Here is a 26,967-nt window from a genome sequence, read left to right as displayed (position 1 = left end):
GTGCGTGATACTGAATAAATAAACTGATAATATATAACATTTTATTTGATATTTTATGATATTTGTCATGATCAAAGAAATTGAAAATGTTACAAACAGTAATATTCTTTGATGGTGTCTTAACAATAATCAAGATACAGTTTTGAATATGAATTAAAAGAACTTTGAACAGATTGATACAATGCATTGAGTAAATGCTGACTACATATAAAATAAAGGTGAAATAATTCTTTGAGGTTACTGTAAATTCAGAAATTATTGCGATTTTGTCATTTTACACTTGAATGCGATTTTAATTTTTACGATTTTGAGAAAATTCATGTTTAATTCAGTAAAAATATATCAAATTGCGAGTTTTAATTATTGCATTTACAACTCTGTCAAATTATTAGCAATAATTTCTGAATTTACAGTATCTCAACAATCTAAGCTTCACTGTTTATTCATATAATTAAAATGTACAATTTAATTAAAAGTTCTTGTAACTCTTTAAAAGAATCACAACATGCATTAAAAAACGAAAAAAACAACTGATAAAATTATGTGAAAAAGAAATATTTTACATATGCATGATAGTTCTATTTCTATTCAGAAATTGTACATCTATTTTGTCATTTGCAAAATCTGATATATTATTTGTATCTATATATAAAATGAATGACTCTTTCTTATCAATGAATACACACAATCTTATGGTAGATTGTCTTAATCAAAATCCATAGGTTTTTTTGAATAATTTGTTAAACTGTTTTTTCAAAAATAAAATAAAACACACCAGGCGTTTTTCATGCTATAAGTATTCAGATTTTGTGTAGAATATGCATTGAAAACCCAATTTTGCAAGTAAAATTGAAAACTTTATCATATAGTTTTAAGATAAAATATGACATGATAACTCTAATAATATGCTTTTAGTTAAGAAATCCAAAAAAAGGGTTACCAGGCTAGTTTGCTGTATAATAAAATAGGTACAGTCATAAACACATTATACTTCAAATGTTACTTACTTTATCTTTCCTAATATGGCAAAGTTGGAAGAAATAATAATAAAACTAAATTGTTCTGTTTTTTTTTGTACAATACAGCTGAAAATATGACAAAATTAACTTTTCTTTATTAGAATAAAAAGTCTTCCACATGAATTTCATTCTATTCTCAAAGTTTGCACATTTCAATCATTATCTGCTATTTGAAAATCCAGTATGGAGGAAGACATCCCAGCTACCTGTATATAATCCATAAAGCAAGATTATAAAAAAAATAATACACTGGATCTTATGACCATTGCTTAAAAAGTAAAATGCACAATGTATTTTTATCTAAAGAACACATTAAAATGTATGTGTTCTGATCTCTCGCCCCCTACATCAGTTTATCTTTTTTTTTAAAGAATTTCTGGATAAACTCAAATCCTGAAATTAAAAGACAATGCTCTATCACGCTATAATCTTTTACAAAAAAGAAGTTGATTTCTTTAAAATCCTTTTAACCATCTATTCACTTCCATCTTCACTATCATCATCGTCGTCGTCATCCTCCTCGTCATCATCATCATCATCGTCGTCGTCGTCATCATCATCTTCACTATCTTCATCATCGTCATCATCATCATCATCATCTATTTTAGCCTTTTTCACCTGTGGACCTTTAAAGAAATTCAATGGTATTTATGAAGTACTGGTGATAAGGAATGGAACTAAGATTTCATGTAAAAAAAACTCCCCGATACTCAAATATCTCAAAACTTTTTATTATAAAAGAAAACACGATATTCAATACAAAGGAGCCATAACTGTAAGATAAATGAAGAATGTGTTATTTTTTATATAAAAATTTATAGTTATTTATAGTATGGACACATGAATGGACTGGTATTTGACGTCCAGTGGCAAATATTAAATGCATTACATTATTTGATTGATTAACAACACTTTCAATACTATTGTGGTTTTTCGAGGCCATCCAATTTCATTTCAAGACACCAACCTTTGATAGGAAAAGTGATAATCCTAATCAATTAATATTGAAGTTAAATGCACCTACCCTGTGTGGGATTCAAAATAACAACCTCAGTGTTGGCTGGCTAGTAATTCAACTACTTAGACCTCTCAGACTTACGCCCCTCAAATGCATTTCAGGACAAGAATATGTTAATGTAATAGAAATAGGAAGCCTTATTTGTACTACCAAAATTGGAAGACGTGGTATGATCTCAACTGAGACACCTATTCACCAGAGACCAAATGACCCAGATGTGAGCATTATCATATTAGAGGGTCAAGTTAAAATGGAATTTTAATGTGCTAGTTCAAAGGTAATAGTTTGCAGGTAGACATGTCAGCCTACACATTTTTAGTGGAAGAAGACGTCAAGTCTTCTGAAGACTTAAGGGGCTGACCATTTGCATTGAGTCTCCATATGCCGCATTCATTTCGTGTATTACAATTTCAAAACAACTTAAGATTCCTGACACCGATTTTTACACATGATTAGGCATCTGAATCATTTAATTTGTAAATTATGATTGTAAAACAATCACTATCGTAAATATGACCCTTTTATTTATGTAAATTATTAGATTTTATCTCATCCACATGAACGTTATTTGTTTACTTGTAACAGGATGTTTTAACTGTAGATATTTGTATCACGCATGTGTAAATTTGGTATCGCGACAACTCGCCCTGTTTACAAGTTCGCCCTTGAAGTTACGAATTTGCAATCCTGCAGACAAGAAGATTTTGTTTTTATATAAATAAAAAGGATATATAAAGTGTTGTCTTTATTCATGGTTTTCCTTTGTCATGTGAATTAGATGCCCTTCGTAACATACATGTGAACCTCCCGACGGGAGTACAAACTCCCGTTTTCAGGGGTCTCCCGTTTTGGAGAAAAAACTCCCGTGTATGAAATATTTCATGAGTTAAAAATAGATGCCATATTTGATCATTTCTTACTACTGTACGGGTGTAATTGACACCTGTGTTAAATTTTACCTGAACATCAAAGAAGATGTATAGTTATATGGCTTCACTTGACAGCTTGGGTGTCAAACATACTGGTAATCAACGATGTTTACTTCCAGCTAACTGCCGTTGTGTTATCAAAACGATGTGTATTGGGAATATTGAAATACTTTTTTGTTACTTCCCTTTGTTTTATCCTGTTTTCAGTTATTTTGCTTTTAAAAATGTAAATTGTAAAAAGACTATAAATGATTAATATTTTAATCAAATAATCATAAAAGGATGTTGATTAAATGAATTTAAATGATTTTGGACAAATAAAAAAAATAAAATTTACTAATTATTTTAGCAATCTAGACCTCCTTTCAAGGATTAAATTGAAATTTATATAATAAATTTGTTTATTATTAAGTAGAAGGTCTGAGTACACAGTTATTTCGTAGTGCATTTCTTTTAGACAATAAATGTAAATAAAAAAAATCCCACCTGCGCTTTCTCAATAACATTTTTACAGTATGTTGTACTACTTTTGGGACAAATTATATCAAATTTATAGAAAACTTCATCAGCTCTAACTCAAAATATCGACAATTTTGTGTTCAGGGGGTCTTGAAATCTTTTGACAGCTTCCGAAGTGCTAATTTTTGACCTTTTTCAGCTGGACCTAATCACTACTTTACCTAAATATTTATGACCCAAATTTTTTTACAGTGTCATTTCACCCCCCAACTTGCTATATGAGGCATAAAACATGGAGAATTAAATTTGGAAGGGGTATAACAAAAATTGGCAAGTAACACACTGTCCACATTAAGGACTATATTTGTGGACAACGAAATTCAAAGGACGATAACTGTGTACTCGGACCTAATAGGATAGAAAAAGTTGACCAATCTTTATAAAACTTGGTATGACATAAGCTTGATATATTATAAGACTGCTCACAAAGTTTCATAACAATAGGATATATATTATAGACACTATGATTAATTCTATATTCAACTTTACGTGTTAAATTTGGACGTTAAAATTGAGAAATTTCAACTATCAACATTTGGGGCTTTTAAAATTAAAATATTGCAAAAAAATACTTTTAAAATGTCTTAATATATAAAACATCATGTATTTAAAGCAATAGAGTACTCATTTGATATATCAGACTTAGCATAATTTTTCAAAAGTCAAATTTATATGAGCCTGTGCCTAAAAATGGAGGTTTTCCAATGAAGGGGAGCCTTACATGAAGATGTAATATTTTCCAGCAATTTTAAATTTGTGAAGCTTTTTGATTATAAATAATCCTTGCATATGTACTTATTGTACTTTAAATGGAAAGAAAACTTACAAATAACATATCATATTAGGTTAAAAGGGTCTTAGGCCAAGTATGACTAAAAATAATTTAGGGTCAATTTAGACCGTAGCACATATTTACATTTAAAAATGCATATTGAAGCTATAAGAAATAAAAAAAAAATGTCTTTTCTATCATTTCTATACTCAGGTGACATGATACAATAAATCTGAGCACAAAAAGCCTCTTACATTCAACTTTTTGAGCAGACAGTATGGTCTGATACAAAGATTTTTCCCTTTTTAGTGAAAAACTTGCATGCAATTTTAGTCTCAACAGGCTTATAGTTGAACCACATGGTATCCTACAGGGGTAAAGAAAGATATTATGTGAAATGAAACAGGTACAAAAGACATTGGTAAATGCTTTTTATACAAATTTAGTGAGGTCTTTATTATGGACTTCAACTTTTATGTGCCATGCTCCTCACATTTAACTTGATCCAAACAGGGTGTCAAATGAGGGTCATTTATACAACACACTTTACTCATATTGTCTGAGATAATCTTCTTTTCTGTAGATTCAGAGTTCAGAAATGAGTAAAACAACTGGATTAAAGCATTGAAACACAAAAATTGACACATGAAAACATGTCAGATAGAAAGTCAAAATGCCACTTATGCATCAAAATTGAAAAAGCTATGAAATACTTATTTTGACCATATAATGCCAAAATTGGTCATTTTTGCAGAAATTCTGTCAAATAAAAGTTTAAATCCCTTAGTTTTATGCTATTTGACAAATTGACACCATCAAATCATTCAGGGAAGTTGCCAAAGTACAGATTCTATATTTCCTGATTTCACCTCTTAGGTCCGAGTACACAGTTATTTCGTAGTGCATTTCTTTTAGACAATAAATGTAAATAAAAAAAATCCCACCTGCGCTTTCTCAATAACATTTTTACAGTATGTTGTACTACTTTTGGGACAAATTATATCAAATTTATAGAAAACTTCATCAGCTCTAACTCAAAATATCGACAATTTTGTGTTCAGGGGGTCTTGAAATCTTTTGACAGCTTCCGAAGTGCTAATTTTTGACCTTTTTCAGCTGGACCTAATCACTACTTTACCTAAATATTTATGACCCAAATTTTTTTACAGTGTCATTTCACCCCCCAACTTGCTATATGAGGCATAAAACATGGAGAATTAAATTTGGAAGGGGTATAACAAAAATTGGCAAGTAACACACTGTCCACATTAAGGACTATATTTGTGGACAACGAAATTCAAAGGACGATAACTGTGTACTCGGACCAGAAGTCAACAAATGTAGTTGTCTCTTTAACACATTCCCCATTTCCATTCTCAATTTTAATTGAAACCTTTATAATTGTTGTTGTGCAGTAAAAACCCATATTGCAACATTCAAAAGTTGTCGGATATGTAACAAGTTTTACAATTTTTATGCTCCATTTATGGGCAATATGTTTTCTAGTCTGTCCGTCCGTCCTGCCTCTGGTTATAAAGTTTATGGTCGAGGTAGTTTTTGATGAAGTTGAAATCCAATCAACTTGAAACTTAGTATACATGTGTTCCTCTTGATATGATCTTCTTAATTAATGCCAAATTAAAGATTTTACCTAATTTTCATAGTCAACTGAACATAGAAAATGATTGTACGGATGGGAAATCCATGTACTTATGACCTTTTCTTGTTTGAAGAAAAAAAATACATTTTAACGATAATGGAACAAAGCAGCCTGGGTAAGTGGGGCTGCTTTTATGGTAATTCAAGTTACCTATTATTCACCTTCTTCCACTTCAGAGCTATCAGCTCTTTGATTCTTACTCTGAATCAACCAGTATTTGCCCTGTAAATACCCTTGAATGTTGCCTGTTTATTAGAGAAGCTGATATTATTAATATGGGATCACAGACACAGTTTTTTTCTATTGGGTGTTTTTACTCATATACTAAACCCTTTTTTTTTCCATCCCTGGTTATATTTCAAAATTTAAAATATATTTTGTAGGTGATATTGCTCTTCTATTATTTGTATTCACCATCCAAACAGTCTGGTTAATTTTCTCATATTTTTTTCCTCAATTGGGATAGTTTCAATTTAAAGTTCAACCCACACACCCTTATTGTTGAAGCACAATAAAAACCATAAAAGATCCTTAATACCATATTTTTTTAATACATTCCAATTTTTAATTCAATTAGTACCTTTGACATCTGAGTCCAGTTTCCTTTTCTTGGTTTCTACTTTTGGAACTTTATTTCTTGCAAAATAAGCACATATTTTATATCCATCTAATTCTTGTCCTTGTACTTTTTCAAAGGCAGATTTAGCAGCATTTTCAGAAGCGAAATGAACAAAGCAGTATCTGTGAAGAAATATACATAATGTTCGATATTGATAAATCCAGCACCAAAAGTTGGAAGGCTTATTTCCTTAAATCAAATTATTTAATTTCTTCTAAAGATTAAAAATAAACTTCTATAATTGCTATATATGTCTTGATCTGAATTTTGTAGCAATTAGCATTGTGTATAAGTTTGATAACATTTGGTTGAGGTAAACTAAAGTTAGAGAACAGAAACAAAAAAAATCAGCAATTTTTATTTGTAAAGGGGCATAACTCCACAATGGGAAAGATGACTTGATCTGTGTTTTGTGGTAATAAGCATTTTGTATAAGTTTCATAGCATTCGGTTGAAGCAAATTAAGTTAGAGAACGGAAACCAACTTTGGGACGTATCAGACAGACAAGGGTAAAAGATAATGCCCCCTCTGCTACGACAGGGGCATAAAAATATACTAGTCTGGCTTCATTTCTTCCAAAAAAAAAAATGTTCCTTTATTTCAAAATCTTGTAAATTCAGTAAATTTAATCGGATATTGACACTGTTTTCAACTAACAGAAGCGCCATGTTAACACTTTCAACCAGGTATTCAACAAAGAATGATAATGTAAAAGGCATATTAAAATCCCGGTACTCGTCGTTACCTGTAAAATGTGATTCGTATCACAAGCCTAAGGGTTAAAATGTTTGGTTTGAGAAAATCTTACCCAAAGTGTTTACCATCCTTTCTCTTAGGAATGTCTATTCTTGTAGCTTTAGTGAATAGTTTTCTCAGCTGTGGTTCTGTTGTACCAACTTTATACCCAGAAACATATAATCGTAACGGATCAAGGGAACCTAAAATAGAATGGTATTATCAATCAAAATTCTATTGCTTCCTTTAAGGGCATACACAGGCAAATTTCACTTGCATCAATTTTCACGCAAGTGTCATGTATAAGTGCATTTGAGGTGAATCTCTTGTGAAATTCATGTCAGCAAAAGAGTAGGTCTGGTATGGGCCGATTTTGGCCTCAAATTTCAGGTTCATCTAACGAAATATTTTGAACACTTTTTAAACACTTTAGTGTCTATTTCAATTTATTCAATAAGGGTATGTGAAATATTTTAACTGATTAAGGATAAGGAGGCTAGTGGGTATAAAAAAATCAGAAAAAAATTAAACATTTGTTTTTTCATTACAAATTTTATTTTTTTACACTAAATAGTTATTATTTTATAATATGGTACAAAAATCACCCAAACAAACTGATTTGGTGTGGCCACAGATGACTTTTAAAATTTTTATATCTTTGAAAAAGCTCCAAATTATCTTCCTTTAGGCCAAAAAAAATATATATTTCTGTCTGTCCATACCCATAATAAGAGGCCATTGTTATATTTGCAATTGGTCATACCTTGATCTTTTTCTACTCGCTTATTATTTAAACTTTTACTGCCAACATAGTCCACTTGTATTTCGTTTCCATCAATTTTCTTATCCTTTATTAGACTGAAGTTTTTCTCAGCTAACTTTTCACTGGCAAACTCAAGAAAACCATAACTAAAAGAGAAGAAAAATTGTCCGTTAATTTTAAGATTTATCTAACTGTTCAACTGCATATGATTTGAATCAACAAATACATTAAAATGAGATATTTTCTACCTTTAATTATTTTTAGCGCCTGCCAATTTGGATGTCTTAATGGATAACTAAAATAACATTGTAATGTGACGTTTGACAGTATGCGATCCAAGATACCATGTACCATCTTTTAATCACATGTTAATATAGCATCACTGCTTGACCATAAATAATAAGTGTTTAATATTCAGGCTCAAAGTGATGCTGATGTTGAAATTGATTTAATTTTGTGTTTTTATGCAACTTTTCAGCACAGCTTTTTGGCTATTTTTGTGGTGGCCAGTTTTCATTGGTGGAGGGAGCTGGAGTAACCTGAAACCACCGACCTTTGATAAGAAAACTGAAATTCCTTTTCAATTAAGATTGAAATCAAGTGCACCTGCACGAGCAGGTTTCGAACTCACAAGGCCAGTGTTCACTGGCTAATGATTACAGTAGTATCAACTTAGACCACTAGGCCACCAAGGTCCAAGAATAATGTTGATATCTATATATATACAAATTCACAGTTAAAACTTAATTTGATTAACTCTTTAAAAGAGGTGAAGTTCAGAATATATTACTATCAAGCCAGTTTATAAGGGTTTTGATTGGATTCTATGTAATCTTTACCCCAAAATTCAATGTGGTCTAAAAATGGACAAAGGGGAAACTGACATTTCAATAAAAAATATAACAGTATAAAATTCTACACTAACACACGTCTTTCTAGTATCTACATATAAAAATCAAGCTATTAATCTAGTGTTGCGGAACTAGCTCCTGTGCCTAAATAAAAGTAATAAGTTCTATTGTTTTACAGCATTTATTAAGTGCTAAGCAATCCTAAATGTGAACTATGACCATGAACCATTCACCAACACCCGATCAACAATTGTCAGGTAGAGCTAACACATATTCTTTAAATATCCATATATCAATTTTAGTATAATAACAGTTCAAATTGGGATCATAACTTTATTAAGTTCTGTAGCTGATTGTGTTAGAAGTTTTTTTCAATCCTCAAATTTTGAATGAATTGTAAGCCTTCGTTTACGGTAGCAATGTTGGAAGAACTTATAAAATTTTTGTTTCCAGTAAAGTTTCTGGTGAGTAATATGTTTTAAAAAGAAATCATTTCTAGGGTGCGATATGTTTTATAAAGAAATTATAACTAAAGCAGAAATAACATTGTAATGTGACGTTTGACAGTATACGATCCAAGATACAATGTACCATCTTTTAATCACATGTTAATATAGCATCACTGCTTGACCATAAATAATAAGTGTTTAATATTCAGGCTCAAAGTGATGCTGATAATCGTATCAAAGGTCTAGGTCATCATCTGGTAATCTGATCAAAGTTCTAGTAAGCAATTAAAGGTAAAGTTGACAATAAAAATAAACAGCTGTGCCATGAGCACATGATATGCCCGCCGTCTTGTGTGTGAAGTTTTTTGCAATTATCATAAATAGTTTCTTAGATACAACGCAACATATAACAGAAAGTATGCATAAATAGACATAGAAATATTACTGACAATTAAATAAAAAAAATAAAACATAGTTTATAAGTTCTATTGTTTTACAGTAGAACCACTTACTAACACCTGATCACAAATGGTCAGGTAGAGCTAACAACCATTTCTTTAAATATTTTTATTTATTAGAACAGTTAAAAAAAAACCAATTTTATCAAGATCTGAAGCTGATGGTGTTGGGAGATTTTTCTGTCCTTAAATTTCAGTCTACAAATGTAATTCTTCGTTTACAGCACAATATTGAGTAACTAGTAAATCTTTGTATACAGTAACATTTCTATGAGCGATATGTTTTAAAAAGAAAACATAACTATAGCATATATGTAACAGAAACAATATTGTAATGTGACGTTTGACAGTATACAATTCAAGATACAATATACCATCTTTTAATCACATGTTAATATAGCATCACTGCTTGACCATAAATAATAAGTGTTTAATATTCAGGCTCAAAGTGATGCTGACCATGATGATATGACTTAGGTACAGAATAGGATATTACATGCTGACCATGATGATATGACTTATGTACAGAATAGGATATTACATGCTGACCATGATGATATGACTTAGGTACAGAATAGGATATTACATGCTGACCATGATGATATGACTTATGTACAGAATAGGATATTACATGCTGACCATGATGATATGACTTAGGTACAGAATAGGATATTACATGCTGACCATGATGATATGACTTAGGTACAGAATAGGATATTACATGCTGACCATGATGATATGACTTAGGTACAGAATAGGATATTACATGCTGACCATGATGATATGACTTAGGTACAGAATAGGATATTACATGCTGACCATGATGATATGACTTAGGTACAGAATAGGATATTACATGCTGACCATGATGATATGACTTAGGTACAGAATAGGATATTACATGCTGACCATGATGATATGACTTAGGTACAGAATAGGATATTACATGCTGACCATGATGATATGACTTAGGTACAGAATAGGATATTACATGCTGACCATGATGATATGACTTAGGTACAGAATAGGATATTACATGCTGACCATGATGATATGACTTAGGTACAGAATAGGATATTACATGCTGACCATGATGATATGACTTAGGTACAGAATAGGATATTACATGCTGACCATGATGATATGACTTAGGTACAGAATAGGATATTACATGCTGACCATGATGATATGACTTAGGTACAGAATAGGATATTACATGCTGACCATGATGATATGACTTAGGTACAGAATAGGATATTACATGCTGACCATGATGATATGACTTAGGTACAGAATAGGATATTACATGCTGACCATGATGATATGACTTATGTACAGAATAGGATATTACATGCTGACCATGATGATATGACTTAGGTACAGAATAGGATATTACATGCTGACCATGATGATATGACTTAGGTACAGAATAGGATATTACATGCTGACCATGATGATATGACTTAGGCACAGAATAGGATATTACATGCTGACCATGATGATATGACTTAGGTACAGAATAGGATATTACATGCTGACCATGATGATATGACTTAGGTACAGAATAGGATATTACATGCTGACCATGATGATATGACTTAGGTACAGAATAGGATATTACATGCTGACCATGATGATATGACTTAGGTACAGAATAGGATATTACATGCTGACCATGATGATATGACTTAGGTACAGAATAGGATATTACATGCTGACCATGATGATATGACTTAGGTACAGAATAGGATATTACATGCTGACCATGATGATATGACTTATGTACAGAATAGGATATTACATGCTGACCATGATGATATGACTTATGTACAGAATAGGATATTACATGCTGACCATGATGATATGACTTATGTACAGAATAGGATATTACATGCTGACCATGATGATATGACTTATGTACAGAATAGGATATTACAAAATTCTTAAGTTGAGTATACTATGAATTCAGAAATATTTGATGCATTTATTATTGAGATGATCAACATGATCAAGGACTGAACAAAAATGACAGAATATTGCAATTTTAATGGTGTGGCATTTATACTGATACTTGTATGAGATGTCAATAAATAATAAAATTGCAAATGGAAATGGGGAATGCGTCAAAGAGACAACAACCCAACTATAGAGCACACAACAGCCAAAAGGCCACTAATGGGTCTTCAATGCAGCAAGAAACTCCCATGCTTGGAGGCGTCCTTCAGCTGGCCTCTAAACAAATTTGTATACTAGTTTTTCTTATTGTAATACTCACTCAGTTAAATTATTATACACTTAAACTAAAACCTTGCCATCATTTCTGAATTTACAGTTAGGTTTATTAAAAGTTAAATTTACCTAAACATTTGTCGATTAGCATGAAAACTCCGTCTAATTCTTATACTCTGGATATCTTTAGATAGTTTCTTTAAATCCTCCTCCTTTGGAAAAGACTTAAATTTTCCAACATACAGAGTTCTCTTGTCCATTTCCTCTGAAAAAAAGAAACAGATAGATGACAAACCAAAACACTTAGTTGTTGCAGGATCACAATGAGGGAACCCAAATTTCACTTATTTTCAGTTTTTTCACCAACATTTATTAACGATCCAAACAACAGTTCCATTCTGTGCTTATTTTGTAGATGTATCCTTATTTACTATATAGTTAAACTAATTATATTTAAAATCCATATTGGATCACAAAAAATGGGTTTGAACCAACCTCCAAATAATTGATGATTATGTAATGAGGAGTACCCAAATTGCATCCTTGCTTTAATTAACACCCCTAAATGATGTTATAAGCATTGTGTAATTTGTAAAACATTTGGTTATATGGTGAACTTAAGTTAGAGATGGAAACAAGAATTCAACATTTTTTATGATTATAATTGGGGCATTAGTCCAGAAAAGTTATAGTGATGCTATCCAATTTTGAATTTGATCTGTATCTTGTGATAATAAGTATTGCCCTTAAAAGTTTCATAACATATGGTTGAGGCAAACTAAAGTTAGAGAACAGAAACAAAATAAAAAATCAGCCACTTTTATGATTATAAAGGGCATCACTCCAGAACAGTTATAGTGACGCCACCAAAATTCAAACTTGATCATTGTTTTATAATAATAAGCATTGTGTATAAGTTTCATAGCATTTGGTTGAGGCAAACTCAAGTTAGAGAACAGAAAACAACTTTGAGACTAACGAACATATGTACAGAAAAGGGTTAAACTTAATGCCCCCTCACCTATGGCAGGGGCATAAAAATACTTGTGTTCTCTGGCAATCTCTGCTAAAATTATTGGGTAGGAAGGTAGGCAATATAATTTAATTTTACAAACATTTTTTTGCTGGTTACTTCTGGGAAATCAGTCATAGACTTTACCAGTGCTGTTTCCAAAATGGTATAAAAAGTGTTATGGTAGGCACTAAAAATAGGGTAGGTAGAGTTAGCAGAAACACATGTAATATATTTTTTGGCCTTATGATAAAATCAGGAAAGATGAAAAATAATATAAAGAATTACTACCATATAATGATTGTAAATTTGGAATTATGAATAAACGTTGTTTTTTTTTAAAATCAATTTAATACTCACACAAAGCAATAAAAACCTACACTGTCTTAGAGGAGTATTGAAATTATCTTAATCAATATAATCACAAAGAAATTAACCTACCCCGTCTTTCAGCATTCTGGTTGCTATAAACTTCTGTCACTGAAAAGAATTAAAAATAATAAAATTTCAGCTCTCTATCAAAAGTAGAAGCTGCTTTTTTGTTGTGCTTGTACATTTTTGTAAGAGTGCTTACTTTATATCTCGGTCCAGTTCTTTGTTCTTGTTTTCACCTTTGTTGATTTAATTTAACTATTAAATGATACAAGCAACTCAGACCTAATACGGATAAATCAGCATGTGCAATACTGATGAAGTATCAGTTTGAGCTGTTCCGATTGTACTCCTGCTTCCAAAGCTTTTTTATGAATGAGCTACATGTACCAGACGTCATAGAACGATAACATTAGAATATAAGCCATGTTTTGTTTACACATAACACATATAAGTACACTTTTACAAATTCATCCAAACACATCTAAACATGTTATTGTAAATAGATTTAGCTGCCCCTTATTCAGTTTGCCCTGTTCTTTTACATCAATTTAATAGTGCATTTATTTATGAGAATGGCAGATAATGACTATACCTAGAACGCTTCGATCCAAAACAATAGGGTATCGCTCAGGGTAAAATATTTGTCATAAAGGGACAACACTGTGGTAAAATCATGACAATAATAGACATATTCAAGCCCCCCTGAATTATTTCTTAAATGTTCTCTTCAGGTTCCAATTTTCCTTTGCCTTTCTTAAATTTGAAAGTATTGTTATGCAAAATAACATTTGTATTATATTTTAATTAACTTAACATTATTAAATAAAAAGTTAAAATGATGTTCATCGTTTTGTAAAGTTTTGTAGTCTTGAAACTTAAGTATTTCACAGCCTTTTCGAGTAAGACTTTTGATTATTTACCCTAGCTAGTTCATTTCCATTGATCAATCATCAGAACACAGATGATAAAAGAGTAAGAAGAATATTACAGTCTGATTTATTCTTCCCAGTTGGTCTAGCAAAATATTGCGTTTAATTTTTTTATTGTCAGAAATCTATATGTTTTTTTTTTTTATCAAATTCTAAACATTTTAAACATTCTAATATTAACATTCTAAAAAGTGTGTCAAAATTGTTAGGCAACCTATTTATATATATATTTTGATTTATATTTTGATTTCAATCAAAAGTTAAAAAAAAAAAAAAATAACTAATATTTTATTAAAAGTAACCTCAGTTCATTGGTTGTGAGAAGGCTGTATTCATTAAACATACCTTGACTAATTGTTATCTCTGTCTTTTTACTTGGTTCTGTTTCAGATTTATTTTTGTTTCCACTTGATGCTGTTTCACTTTTAGAAATTGTCACTTTTTTTTGTGATTGCACTTTTTTATTAGAGTTTTGTTTTTCAGTTTCTACTTTTTGTTTCAACTTTGTCAATTTTGTATCTGTACTCTTTTCAGATTTAACATTTGCCATGGCTTTTTCTAATAACAGTTTTTCTAGTTCAGCTTCATCAAAGCTTTCTTCATCATCATCATCACTGTCCTCCTCATCATCTTCATCAAAATCCTCATCATCCTCGTCATCATCCTCTTCCCCATCTTTCATTTTATTTTTCAATTCTTGTTTGAACTTTTCCAGTAAAGATTTTTTAGTCCCACCACTTCCATCCTCATCTTCACTGTCATCATCATCATCATCTTCATCATCATCGTCCTCGTCTATATCACTATCATCATCATCATCAACTTCAAAATCATCTATTTCATCATCATCATCATCGTCGTCCTCATTATCATCCACCAACTCCTCTTTCCTTTTAGCTTTCCCTGCTGGTGTTTGTGACTTAGGTGTTTTGCCCCCTAAAATTTAAACAGTTAAATTTTCATATGGATGTACAAATATTCACATGAGTATGTGCCAAAACTATTTGAAGCACTAGCCCTATGGGCTAGTTAAAAAAAAAATACTAGCCCGAATTTATATGTACTGGACCAAATGAAATCTGTGTCACCAGTGAGGATCACAAAGTGATCCTGACAAGCTACGGGGGTTTGAGGGCATGCCCCCAAGAAAATTTTGGAATATAAGATGTAAAATCCTGCATTCTGAGGTTACATTTTTGTATCTGGAAGTGTATATAACTTTTAAAAAATGTAGAGTTTTTTCTCCATGTAATATGAAAAATTCTACTTTTCTTAAAAAAAAAAACCCTTATCAAAACTGTTGACTAGACTGTTCAAGACTCTTTTCTTTGAATTTAAGACATACATGTGCATGTAAAATAAATGTATACATGAAAATATAAATCCCTTGCCATCTCATTTTGTTTAAATTAATTTCTCATTCAAATTTGACTTTGGAAGTTAAAGAGATCATCCTTTCTGATGAAGACCAAGAAAAGAAGAAAATCAATCAGTTAAAATTTTATTCTTCATATTTACTTTACATATTCTTTTTCAATTTGCTGAACAACTCCTGTTCAAATACAAATTTGCTTCATTTTCCATGCTCTTACAGTAGCTACAGAACATAACTAGATTCTTGAACTGGAGCCAGATTCAAAGACCCGTTTATCCTCGTATTTTTTTAGCCCCCGCAACTTGATTGGAAGTGCGAGACGGCCTTTTAATGGTGCACTATCCAACATTGAAGCCATGTATAACAATATTTGTGACCAAAATTATGTGTACACTTTCGAAATAAAAACAAAACTGGTTCAACTTCTTCATGAAATTAACGGTAACCAGTCACCAAAGTTGGCCTAATAACCAATCGTCCAAAATACACAAGATGTCAGGCGGGCAGTTACAAATTAATATCTTCAAAAATGTTTTTTAATTTTCTGTTATGATTATATTTTATTCAGTTTATGCAACATAAATCAATCAATAATTACCAAAATTTGACATTTTGAAAACACGTGGTACTGTCTGTTTTCACACTTTTTTTTATTTTGAACACTTGGTTAATAGGGAGACCGTCAAAACTGGTTTATGGTATTTTAGCAAGGAAGAGAGTATCATTTTATTAATATCGATGGGGTTGAGTGGCATTCTGCGTTAACTTACAGTAACGATTAAAAAAGCACACACAGATATGCACTAGACCAGTCTGACTATCGACAGTGTCCATTTACTAGTTGGAGCTTATTTAAACAGACACTGGCTTCAAGCTACCCCTTAACGTCGCAGACTGTGAGAATTCTAAATTTTTTAAATTAGTTGACCATTTTAAAATTCAAAATACAGTTCAAATTCTGGACCATTTTAAAATTCAAAATACAGTTCAAATTCTGGTAATCTACATTTGTTAAAACATAGTACCTGAAAATGTACTGGTTTCAAACTATCACAGTTCGATGTTTAGTGAACTGTGAAATTGAAGTCATAACCATAATTTGACAACACATTGAGAAAGTCCATATCATGATGAAAGTCTGTACTGAGTTTAAAGTTGATGTGACTATAACTTCATCCTAAACTACATTAATCAAAAGTTTAACCTGACACTGGACGGACGAATGTACTGAGAGACAGAATGACAGTCATATAAGGCACAGACCAAAAACTATGATGTTCCTAAATAATTGAACATTAATTTTGAAGTACTCAAGATTAGTTTACCTTTTGGTGTTGCTGCTGACAATTTCTTCTCTTGTTTTTGTGGAGTCTTTCCAGGAGTAGGTGAAGACTGCTCTTTAAGTTGAACATCTTTAGGTGTTTTACCAGCAGCAGGTGTACCTTTTACTCCAACTTGTTGGGTTTTAGGTGTTTTTCCTGCAGATGGGGTTTTCAATGCTGTGCTTGGCTGACCTTTTGGTGTTTTCCCAACCACTGGTGTTGCTTGGCCTTTTGGAGTTTTCCCAACCACTGGTGTTGCTTGGCCTTTAGGTGTTTTCCCAACCACTGGTGTTGCTTGGCCTTTTGGTGTTTTCCCAACCACTGGTGTTGCTTGGCCTTTTGGAGTTTTCCCAACCACTGGTGTTGCTTGGCCTTTTGGAGTTTTCCCAACAACTGGTGTTGCTTGGCCTTTTGGAGTTTTCCCAACAACAGGTGTTGCTTGGCCTTTTGGAGTTTTCCCAACAACTGGTGTCGCTTGGCCTTTTGGAGTTTTCCCAGCTGTAGCTATCTTGTTTTCTTGTTGGCCTTTTGGTGTTTTAGCCGTGACCGGGGTTTCTTTACCTTTCTTTTCAGTATCTGGTTTAACCTTTGGAGTTTTTGGTGCAGGTGTGTTGACTCTCTGTGGTTTTTTGTGTTTGAATTCAACTTCTAAAATACATAAACATATAAACATATTTCAAGACTGTATAACTGGGCAGCTTAACCCTTTCCTCCATAATGATGCCTTTTGACACCACCCCCCTTTACTCCATGATGACGACTTGTACCTAAATTGAAACGCTTGGACTAAAAAGTGTCTGCATCAGACTTAATAAAATTTGTATGGAATATGAAAAGGATATTCATAAGAATATCAGACTAAAAGGAGTAGGTCCGGTAAGGGCCGATTTTGGCCTCAAATTTCGGGTTCATCTAACAAAAGATTTTGGGACGCTCTTTAAACACTTAAGTGTCTATTTCAATTGATTAAATTAGTTTATGTGAAAGATTTTAACTGATTTATTCATTGAAAACGCTCTGATGCAAGCTTAAACATTAAGCAGATGCTCCACAGGGAGCAGCTTTATACGACAGCAAAGGTTGAAACCTGAAGGGTTGGGGCAAGTATGGACACAACATTCAAGCTGGATTCAGCTCTAAATTTGGATTGTGATTAAATAGTTGACACAGCATAGGTTTCTGACACAAAATGAATGTGGTCTAATGAACTTAAATTTTTTTTTGCCTTTAAGCAATTCACTATGCTGTTGAATATTAATCCTCTCTATCAAATATGCCAAAATACGTCACTTTTCAGATGGTTTTAGTCAAATATGAAAGTGGCCGCATCCGCGATCATCCTGAACCTTTGAATATGTTATGTATTATCACTAAATACAGCTTACATTTCAATATCATGAATGAACACAAATGTGGCCACTTTCATTTAAGACGGAAACTGTCTAAAATTTAACTAAAAAATTGTGAAGATTTCAGTAATTTAGCATGACTTTATGTTAGTACACAATATACATGATATATGTGTATTGCATTGCAAACAGACCATATGTATGTAGCAGAAGCATTTTTCTTCTTTCTAATAAATAGCTAAAAGATTACATTTTCACAATTTTGTAAAACTGCTATATTTTGGGGCCAAAAAGAGGTCTAACTGAACCTACTCCTTTATTTGATAGAATTTTTTTTTTTTCGCAATGCTTTAATACTTCAAAAATATTTTAAATATTTTGTTGAAAAATCCTATGCGAATTGAGTATGCAAAACAAAAATTTGAATGGAGGAAAGAGGATATGTCTTCAGCCAAAATCATACAATTGTTTTCAAAATTGCTCTCATATACATTATGTACTGTTGGTTATAAAAGAACATAGTTATAAGCTTTTGGTAGTTTCTTTTACATAAAGCATAGTAATTCTAAAAATAAATATCTTTGTCTTATCTAAAGTCATTTCTTGATTAACCCGAACACAAATAGATATTATTTACACTTTTGGTATTGATGAATTTTGTCTCAAAATGAGTTTAGATCTGCTGCGAAAAACCTTCTGATGTCAACTTTAACGGAAAGTTGTGCGATTCCAAGTAATTGTGGATAAATTTGCATACAACTAAAAAATTAAGAGATAACTGTATTGTATTTGAAGCTTTAAGGACGTCCATCGGTAGTTTTACTGTCGCAAATTTAGTTTACCTGGCGATGCGGAGACAGGTAAACGGGTATTTGCGACAGTAAAACTACCGATGGACGTCCGCAAAGCTTCAAATACAATACAGTTATCTCTATTCTAATGCAGAACAAGTTCATAATTAAATTTCAGTCATTATTTCAGTGTAAAATCTTCATTAAAGAAAATTCCGCGGAAAGATGTTATCTTCTTTGGTCCCTAAACTAGGTGACGTCATAGGTATGCTTCTGGCGTCAAACATAAACACTTGGCGTTTTCTGGCTTCTGTGCCACTTCAGAATGTAATAAAATTTAATAAAAAGAAGAATTTTAGGCGCAACAAGTGAGTTTTTATGTTTATTTTTGTAGAAATAACATGTCCATACATTCCGAAATTTAAAATGTCGGCTTCCTTAGTTACAGACAAGGAGATAGAGAATTTTACGCTTGCTGTCATCCAATCAGAACACTTGTTACAAATTAATTGCATTAGAATACCATTTATTCCAGCAATGTGTCGGACATTGATATCTGTTGTTTATATTGCTACAACTAATTATCACCTTTGTTGATGGATTGTCAGTGTCTGAGAGTATCCCCATGGTAAGCAGTTTATCATTACAGCAATGCTTAAATTGTAAACTTTTATTTATGTAAATTTTTGAGTTTATAAATTGAGTATTTTGCACAATTTTAAAAAACTCCTTTCAACAAAGATACATAGATTGTTAATTTGATATTTTAGTTGTTTAAAACCTCAAAATAAAAATTGTCTGGCCTAACTTACCCTCATCTTCATCACTTTCATGTTTTCCATTTTGAAACAAATCTACAGGTTTTACCAAATCCTAAAAATAAATTTTCCATGTTACAATATTTTATCTTTATAAAATGCTCAAACAATCTTTGAACTAGTAATTAAGTCAATTAGTATTCTGGAGTGTATTTATTATTTTTGCTCCATAGAAAGTTGACAACTATCTTTTTTTTTATCTTTTTTTTTATAGCATGTTTATAATTTATGACCCAAATTTCATTGTATCAATAGCAATGTGATCTCAATCTTTTGACTCTAAAATCATAAGAGCCTTTCTCCTTTACATAGTGCATTATCAAGCCAAGTTTGTAAAAAAATATTCCTTATGGACAGAATTCTCTTCTTTGGAAACTGAAATGTTACAGTTAACATCCTAACACAAGGACAGCTACACAGCATTTGACATGTCTTATGTAAGCCAAGTCCAATTTTGTCTCAACTACAAATGAAGGTTATAAACTTCATAACCAGTGTCACCATGAAAAGTAGTTTTGAGCTGTGATTTTCAATTAAGATTTTATTCTACCTGTAATAATTAAACTATTGTAGAAAACTTTTTGCCAAATTATATGCTGGTCATTCAGAGATTTTACCATACTTTTGTTGGTCAATATCAACAGACCCTCAGGATGAGTAATAAAACAAAATTGATCAACCATAAGATACCTGATCATTGCCACTATCACTACCATCACTATCTTCATAGGCTGTCTTCTTCCTTGGTGGAGGAGCTGACTTGGGGAAGTCTTGAGTTTTCTGTCGAGTTCTCTGTGATATTGGAGGTGTCTATGAAGAAGAAAAATGGGAACAATTCAGACTAAGTCACATGTTCTTAAATAACTTTTATAAGTGAAGATTACCTGGTATCTGTAGTCAATGACAATCATTCCACATCTTCAAATTTTTATACAAGATGTATATTCAACCACTACATAAGATAAGATCCATATCTTTGTGTTGTGACAGGATTGCTTCCCTTGAACAGTAGATACTCAGCTGAGAAGCAAGTGGTTGAGCTAGGTAAGAACTTCTCTACTAAACTTTTAGGTCTGTTGGTTATAGAGTAGTCAGTTAGAGCACAAACTTGTTATACCAGAGTTCGCGAAAACCGTCGGTCCTGTCGGTCCTGACCGCCAAAATGAGGCTCGGACCAGTATGTTGTCCACTTGTGACGGTCCCGATGACCGATGCAAAAACGGCCGTTGCAGTGCCTATGTCGGCACGTTTTTTACATCGGTTATCAGATGGACCGTTTTTTCATTGGTCATTAGATGTACCTGCCAGTAATTTCCGGTACTGGTTTCCGATTTTTATTATAAACAAACCAACTGACCAAGGCGGCGAGCCACATGTGGCCTATCAAATTTGTTCAAGGAGCTGTTCCTGGCAAACGATCGGCGGTGGAACCTTATATAATAAATAAAGTTAATTTCCGTTGAAATAAGTTATTGATTTTATTTCAGGATAAAATTGACAGATTTTGTAGGACCAGCAAAAAATTTGTAGGACCGGCATATAATCTTGCTTTGTCAGTCCTATGACTGACGGATCAAAAAAAGTTTTCGCGAACTCTGCTATACAGTTCAAAAGGAGACAAGGTGATTCTGTCCAAATGACAAATTGATTTGTCCCAAAAACATGGTGTTATAATACTTAACAATAATATCACAGTATATAATTTTAAGACATAACTCGTGTGTACTCAATAAAAGTGCAATCTAACTTCAGAAAACCGATAAGCATGTCGTGTAAGTTATATGCAAGTTACTTGTCGAAAACAATATGGAGGACGTAATTATTTAAAAGGTAGACAACTTTTAAAATTTGCATACAAATCGATTTCTTGAGATAACTTATGTTTATTTTGAGTACAAAATGTATCTACATGTACGACTAAAACATCTCAGACCTTTTAATGATACAAGTTTTCACAGTATAACACCATGCAAAATCATGTCTTTGGGACAAATCAATTGTCCGTGGGATAATACATTTTTGTATATTGTAATTTTGGTAACAAAACATTTCCGCATCCATTTTGGATATTTCAAGACCAAGACAATTAGGCACCTCATTTTTTATATATTCGTCCAGCAAAAAAATCTGGTCACATTGTGCGACCGTAAAGATTAGTCCCTGACATCCAAGACATCTTCCGTAAGACGAGAAAGCAGACCATCCTGCAGTCCAGAAGGTGTTGGATTACATATACAAGATATGGATACAGAATTTGACGTCGACCACTGGTGTGTTTTTATGTCCTAGGTCTGTACGTATTAACAATGACGTTGAAGGATGGTACAAAAGTGTCAACACCAGGCTCTGCACCAGCAGACCAGTGCCTTTTTATTCCTTGGTTATTGAACTGTTTAAGGAAGCCTACAATATTCTGCTGCAGCTAAAGTTAGTTTCTGAAAGCAAGCTTCAAAGACAAAGGTACCCAGGGTAGTCTTTTTGCTTTTTCGGACCAGTATTGCAACAACAGCATCTCCACATCCAGACTACTGAGGAATGTGCAAGTGAATACGAACCACCACCAAAGTGAATTTAATAATTCTGGTTCACTATATTTAGATCAAAGATATAAAAATTTATATGCCATGTGTCGATTTGTCTATAAAAGTTGTTGATCAATTTGTCTGAGTGATGAGGCATCTTTTGAGATTTGGGATGCCGATTTGTCTGCGAAATGAACAGGTGGCCTGTATAAAATGCATTTACTTGTTCTTGTAATCCTTGGGAAATAGTGGTATCCTTCATACCTGTGACTGTGTGTTCGCTTTCGAGACGCGACGGCCATACTTCCATGACGGCCCTAGGATGTGTCGGCCATACCGTCATATCGTCCATGGGACATATCGGCCACACATTGTAAGACGTATCGTCCACACTTTTTTTTTTTTTTATTGAGTTTATTACATAAAATATAATACGAAAAATAAGTATTTGTTCATAATAATAACATAAATATGATTGTGTAGTAGTTTTTTTCTGCACATACGATCTTATTTATTCTTGTAAGAGTTATCTTTGCTTGATCATCATCGCTCGTGTTTACAACTTGTTACGGCAATATTATGTAAGTATATTGATTATTTTTTCATTATCAGTTGTAAACATTTTCTAAAGAATCATTTTTATTGTAATGAGATATAAAGGCAGCATATTTTATATGAAGTTTAAACTGTAGTAATGTTGACTTTCGCTGTCAATGTCGATATATAAATACAAGCACATGTTACAGATCTTTTTATTATATCTGTAAAAAAAAATATATATTATTTTAAACTATATTTTAATATTTTATTAGATTAAACACATTCATTTACGATAAATATATAATGAGTAAACAAATGATATAACAAAAATTAAGATGAAAAATAATGAAAAAAACAGTATAGTTTATTTAAAAATTATAATAACCATGTATAAGTATGAAAATAATTCATCTATAACATCTAAAAAAAAAAAAAAAAACCATGGACGATACGTCTTTTCAAAGTATGGCCGTTTTTGTACTATGGCCGTTTCATCTTTTCGGGGTATGGCCGTTTCATCCTATTGCCGTCATGGTAGTATGGCCGTTACGTCTTGCATCGGTGTGTTCACTATAATCTATTCAGATATCATCGCACGAATTCTGTTTATTTTACAATTGTCATATCTATTGTTTGTTTTCATTTCATAAACATTTTAATGTAAATCATACTAAATGAGTTTGTGCAAATAAAATGTATGGGTTTAAAAAAAGAACATGGTTATTTTACATTGTACAGTAACACTGTACACAATCCAGTCAGTATCAATAAACTGTCCCTGTTTTGAACTGGTCACGTCGTAGTGGCTTGTTTCCATTCGCATTTGATCTATAAGCTTCAATGTATGAACTCTTTTACCTTAGATTTCATTGACTGTGTTTTATTATTCTGTTTAACCATTTTGTGTGCTTCACCATGTGCTCTTCTACACGTGTGTTTTGGGGTCGAATCTACCTCAATTCGTCCCAGAACCATCGTACTACTCCCTTTCGTCACATGTCGGTTCGCCCTACATCTACATAATACTTCTTGACTTCAATATGTTGAAGATTACAAGAAGGCACACACATACTAGGGAAACAAATAAAAAACTAAACTGGGCTACAGGCTAATTGGTATGGTAGGGAATTCCACAACCTTATTGTTCTAGTAAAAAATGAATATAAATGATAGTTTGTGGGAGAGAATGACTGTATAAATTTATGTTCTTTAGATGGTATTAGGTATGTATTTACTGGGATGGAGACTAATTGGTGTTGAATTTTATATATCATGGTGACGGATGCAAGATTTCTTCTGTGTTGTAATGTTGGCCATCTTAGATTTTCAAGCATGGCTGTTACGTACGCTGCTTTGATATAGTTGTATTGGTTGAGTGTATACCAGGCAGCTCTTCAATGTACCATTTCAATTTTGTGTATTTGTTGTTTCTATCAGGGGTCCCAGACTACACTACAGTATTATTTTTTTTGTCTTACGTATGTTTTGTAAGCCAGTGTTTTTGTGCTGTTAGTTTTGACGTTTCTTTTAATAAATCTCAGTGATGCATTTGCTTTGTTCGTGATGTCATTTATATGAGAATTCCATGTCAGATCGTTTGTGATGGAAACGCCAAGATATTTTGCTTTGTTTGTTGATTTTAAAATATGATTATGTAAGGTTTATTTATAGATGATTGGTTTATGTTTTCAGGTTTTCTTGTTATGTGGATGATTTCACATTTGCCATTCTGGGTTAAAGGACATTTATAAGCTATTCTTGCTCCCAATGTTCCAATTTATGTAGGTCTGATTGAAGGGTGTGACAGTCATCTAATGATGAGATTGTTAGATACACAATAGTGTCATTTGCAAAGTGGTGAACATTACTTTTGAGGGTGTCTGGCATGTCATTATTGTTAATTAAGAACAGACATGGCCCGTGCCAGAGCATTGGGGGGAACGCCTGACAATACAAGACAACTATTTGATGTGTGACTGTCAACCACCACTTATGGGGATCTATGTGATAACCATGCCTCTATCCAATTTGTTGTTTTGTTATTTATTCCCATGCGTTTCAGTTTTAGGATAAGTCTTTGGTGGTCCACCTTATCAAACGCTTTTGAAAAATCCATGACAAATACGTCAGTTTGTTTACCGTTTGCAATATAATCAATGTTTGCTGTGTAAAAGTTAAAAGTTGTGTTTCACAGCTAACTTTTGATTTAAAACCATGCTGCAGTGGGTAAAGTAAATCGTGAATGTCTAGATGTTTCATTATGGATGATACAATTGTATATGTTACTAAGGATACAGGTTAGAGAGATGGGCCTGTAGTTTTCAGGTTTAGATTTTGCTCCCTTTTTGAAAACTGGTGTAACCAAGGCCTCTCTCCAGTCGTTTGATACTGTGCCTGTATTTACTGATGAGTTAAACAAGTCAGATATTATAGGTGAGATTCCATGATGAACTTCTTTTAGAGAATGAGGTGATATTTGTCTGGTCAAATTGCTTTTGATGGGTTTAGTTGTTTTTTTTAGTAATTTAGATGTTTCTTCTGGGGTGATGTTTATTTGCTTCATTTCAAATTTTTGTGTTGCTGATTTTAATGATTTTAGTTTACAAATATGAGATAATTTCAAAGGTTTAGGTGTGGTAAATGCTGAGTGAAACTGATGGTTTAGTGTTCAGCCTGATCTTGGGGGTTTGTTTTTGTAATACGATTTACCTTTAGTGGTGATACACCTATATTTTCACTTTTTTGTTTTTTTATGAATGACCAAAATTTTTTGCTTGGTTTTCTATTTTTCAGCTTACTGTCTTCAATTATAATGTTTTCTATGTAGTTCCAATATGATGCCCCTGTATATATAAATCAAAACAAGGAAATTCACGCAAATTGAAGAAATTGCCAAGAATGAAAACTTATAAGTTTCTATGTAGGTATGAGGTGAAAGAAACAGTCCGATAAACCGATGATCTGACATTGAGATTTTCATCGAAGATAATATTGAAATATCAGTGTACAGTCGGTATGTTAATACGCAACCGACGGACTTTATCAAAGGATGCGGAAACTATACAAAATAAGTTTAGCTGTTTACCGTATACAATTCAAAATTGAAATGGGGATTGAGTCAAAGAGACAACAACCCAACCATAGAGTAGACAACAGTCAAAGGCCACCACTAGGTCTTCAATACAGCGAAAATCTCCGCACCCGGAGGAGGCCTTTAGCTGAAACAAATATGTATACTAGTTCAGTGACAATGGACGTCATGCTAAACTCCGAATTATACACAAGAAACTAAGATTAAAATCAGTCAAGACTATCAAAGACCGGAGGCTCCTGACTTGGGACAGACACAAACACGCAGCGAGGTTGAACATGTTTTTGACATCTCAAACCTCCCCTTATACATCTATCCAATGTAGTAAAAACAAACACACAGCAATATGTTAAATTCAGTTAAAGAGAAGTCTGAGTCAGAAAAGGTAACAAAAGAAACTAAACAAAATGACAATAATGACTTCAAAGTTATTGTGAAACTGCCTATTCTAGAGGTGGCGTAAATCAGATGTGGATATTTAAAAATTCCAAAGATCTTTTAGAGTACATACAATATAACTCTCTTTCATCTTGTAACAGTATTAACCATTTCACTTCTCTACTCTTTACACAAGTATTCCACATTCCAAACTAAAAGACAAATTGAAAGAGTTGGTATTGCTTTGCTTCATAAAAAGGAATGACCAACGTAGATACAAGTATCTTGTCCTAGGGAGGGATAAATCCTTCTTTGTAAAGGATCACTCTGATTCAAACAAAAAATCTCTGAAACTGATATTATCAAGATGCTTGATTTCTTGTTGGCAACATATTTGTTACGTTCGGAGGACGTGTTTTTCAACAGACTTTCAGCATTCCAAT

The 26,967-nt window shown here is 32.5% G+C and overlaps 1 protein-coding gene across 1 annotated transcript; it reads right to left on the bottom strand.

Moving 5' to 3' along the window:
* Positions 1-24: 24 nt before the first annotated feature.
* LOC134725643 (glutamic acid-rich protein-like) lies at positions 25-24,026 on the bottom strand. The gene is made up of 11 exons (XM_063589632.1): positions 23,914-24,026; positions 20,684-20,803; positions 19,988-20,048; positions 17,039-17,683; positions 14,684-15,274; positions 13,476-13,514; positions 12,152-12,287; positions 8,036-8,181; positions 7,346-7,475; positions 6,498-6,658; positions 25-1,645 (listed from the first exon to the last, which is right to left on the bottom strand). Exons 1-11 carry the CDS (start codon positions 23,953-23,955, stop codon positions 1,494-1,496), a joined length of 2,223 nt encoding a protein of 740 aa, XP_063445702.1. The 5' UTR covers positions 23,956-24,026; the 3' UTR covers positions 25-1,493.
* Between the last annotated feature and the right edge of the window lie 2,941 nt (positions 24,027-26,967).

Source organism: Mytilus trossulus, chromosome 7 (genome assembly GCF_036588685.1).
Source record: "Mytilus trossulus isolate FHL-02 chromosome 7, PNRI_Mtr1.1.1.hap1, whole genome shotgun sequence".
NCBI classification, from domain to species: domain Eukaryota; kingdom Metazoa; phylum Mollusca; class Bivalvia; order Mytilida; family Mytilidae; genus Mytilus; species Mytilus trossulus.
This window is presented reverse-complemented; position numbering and strand designations above follow the sequence as displayed.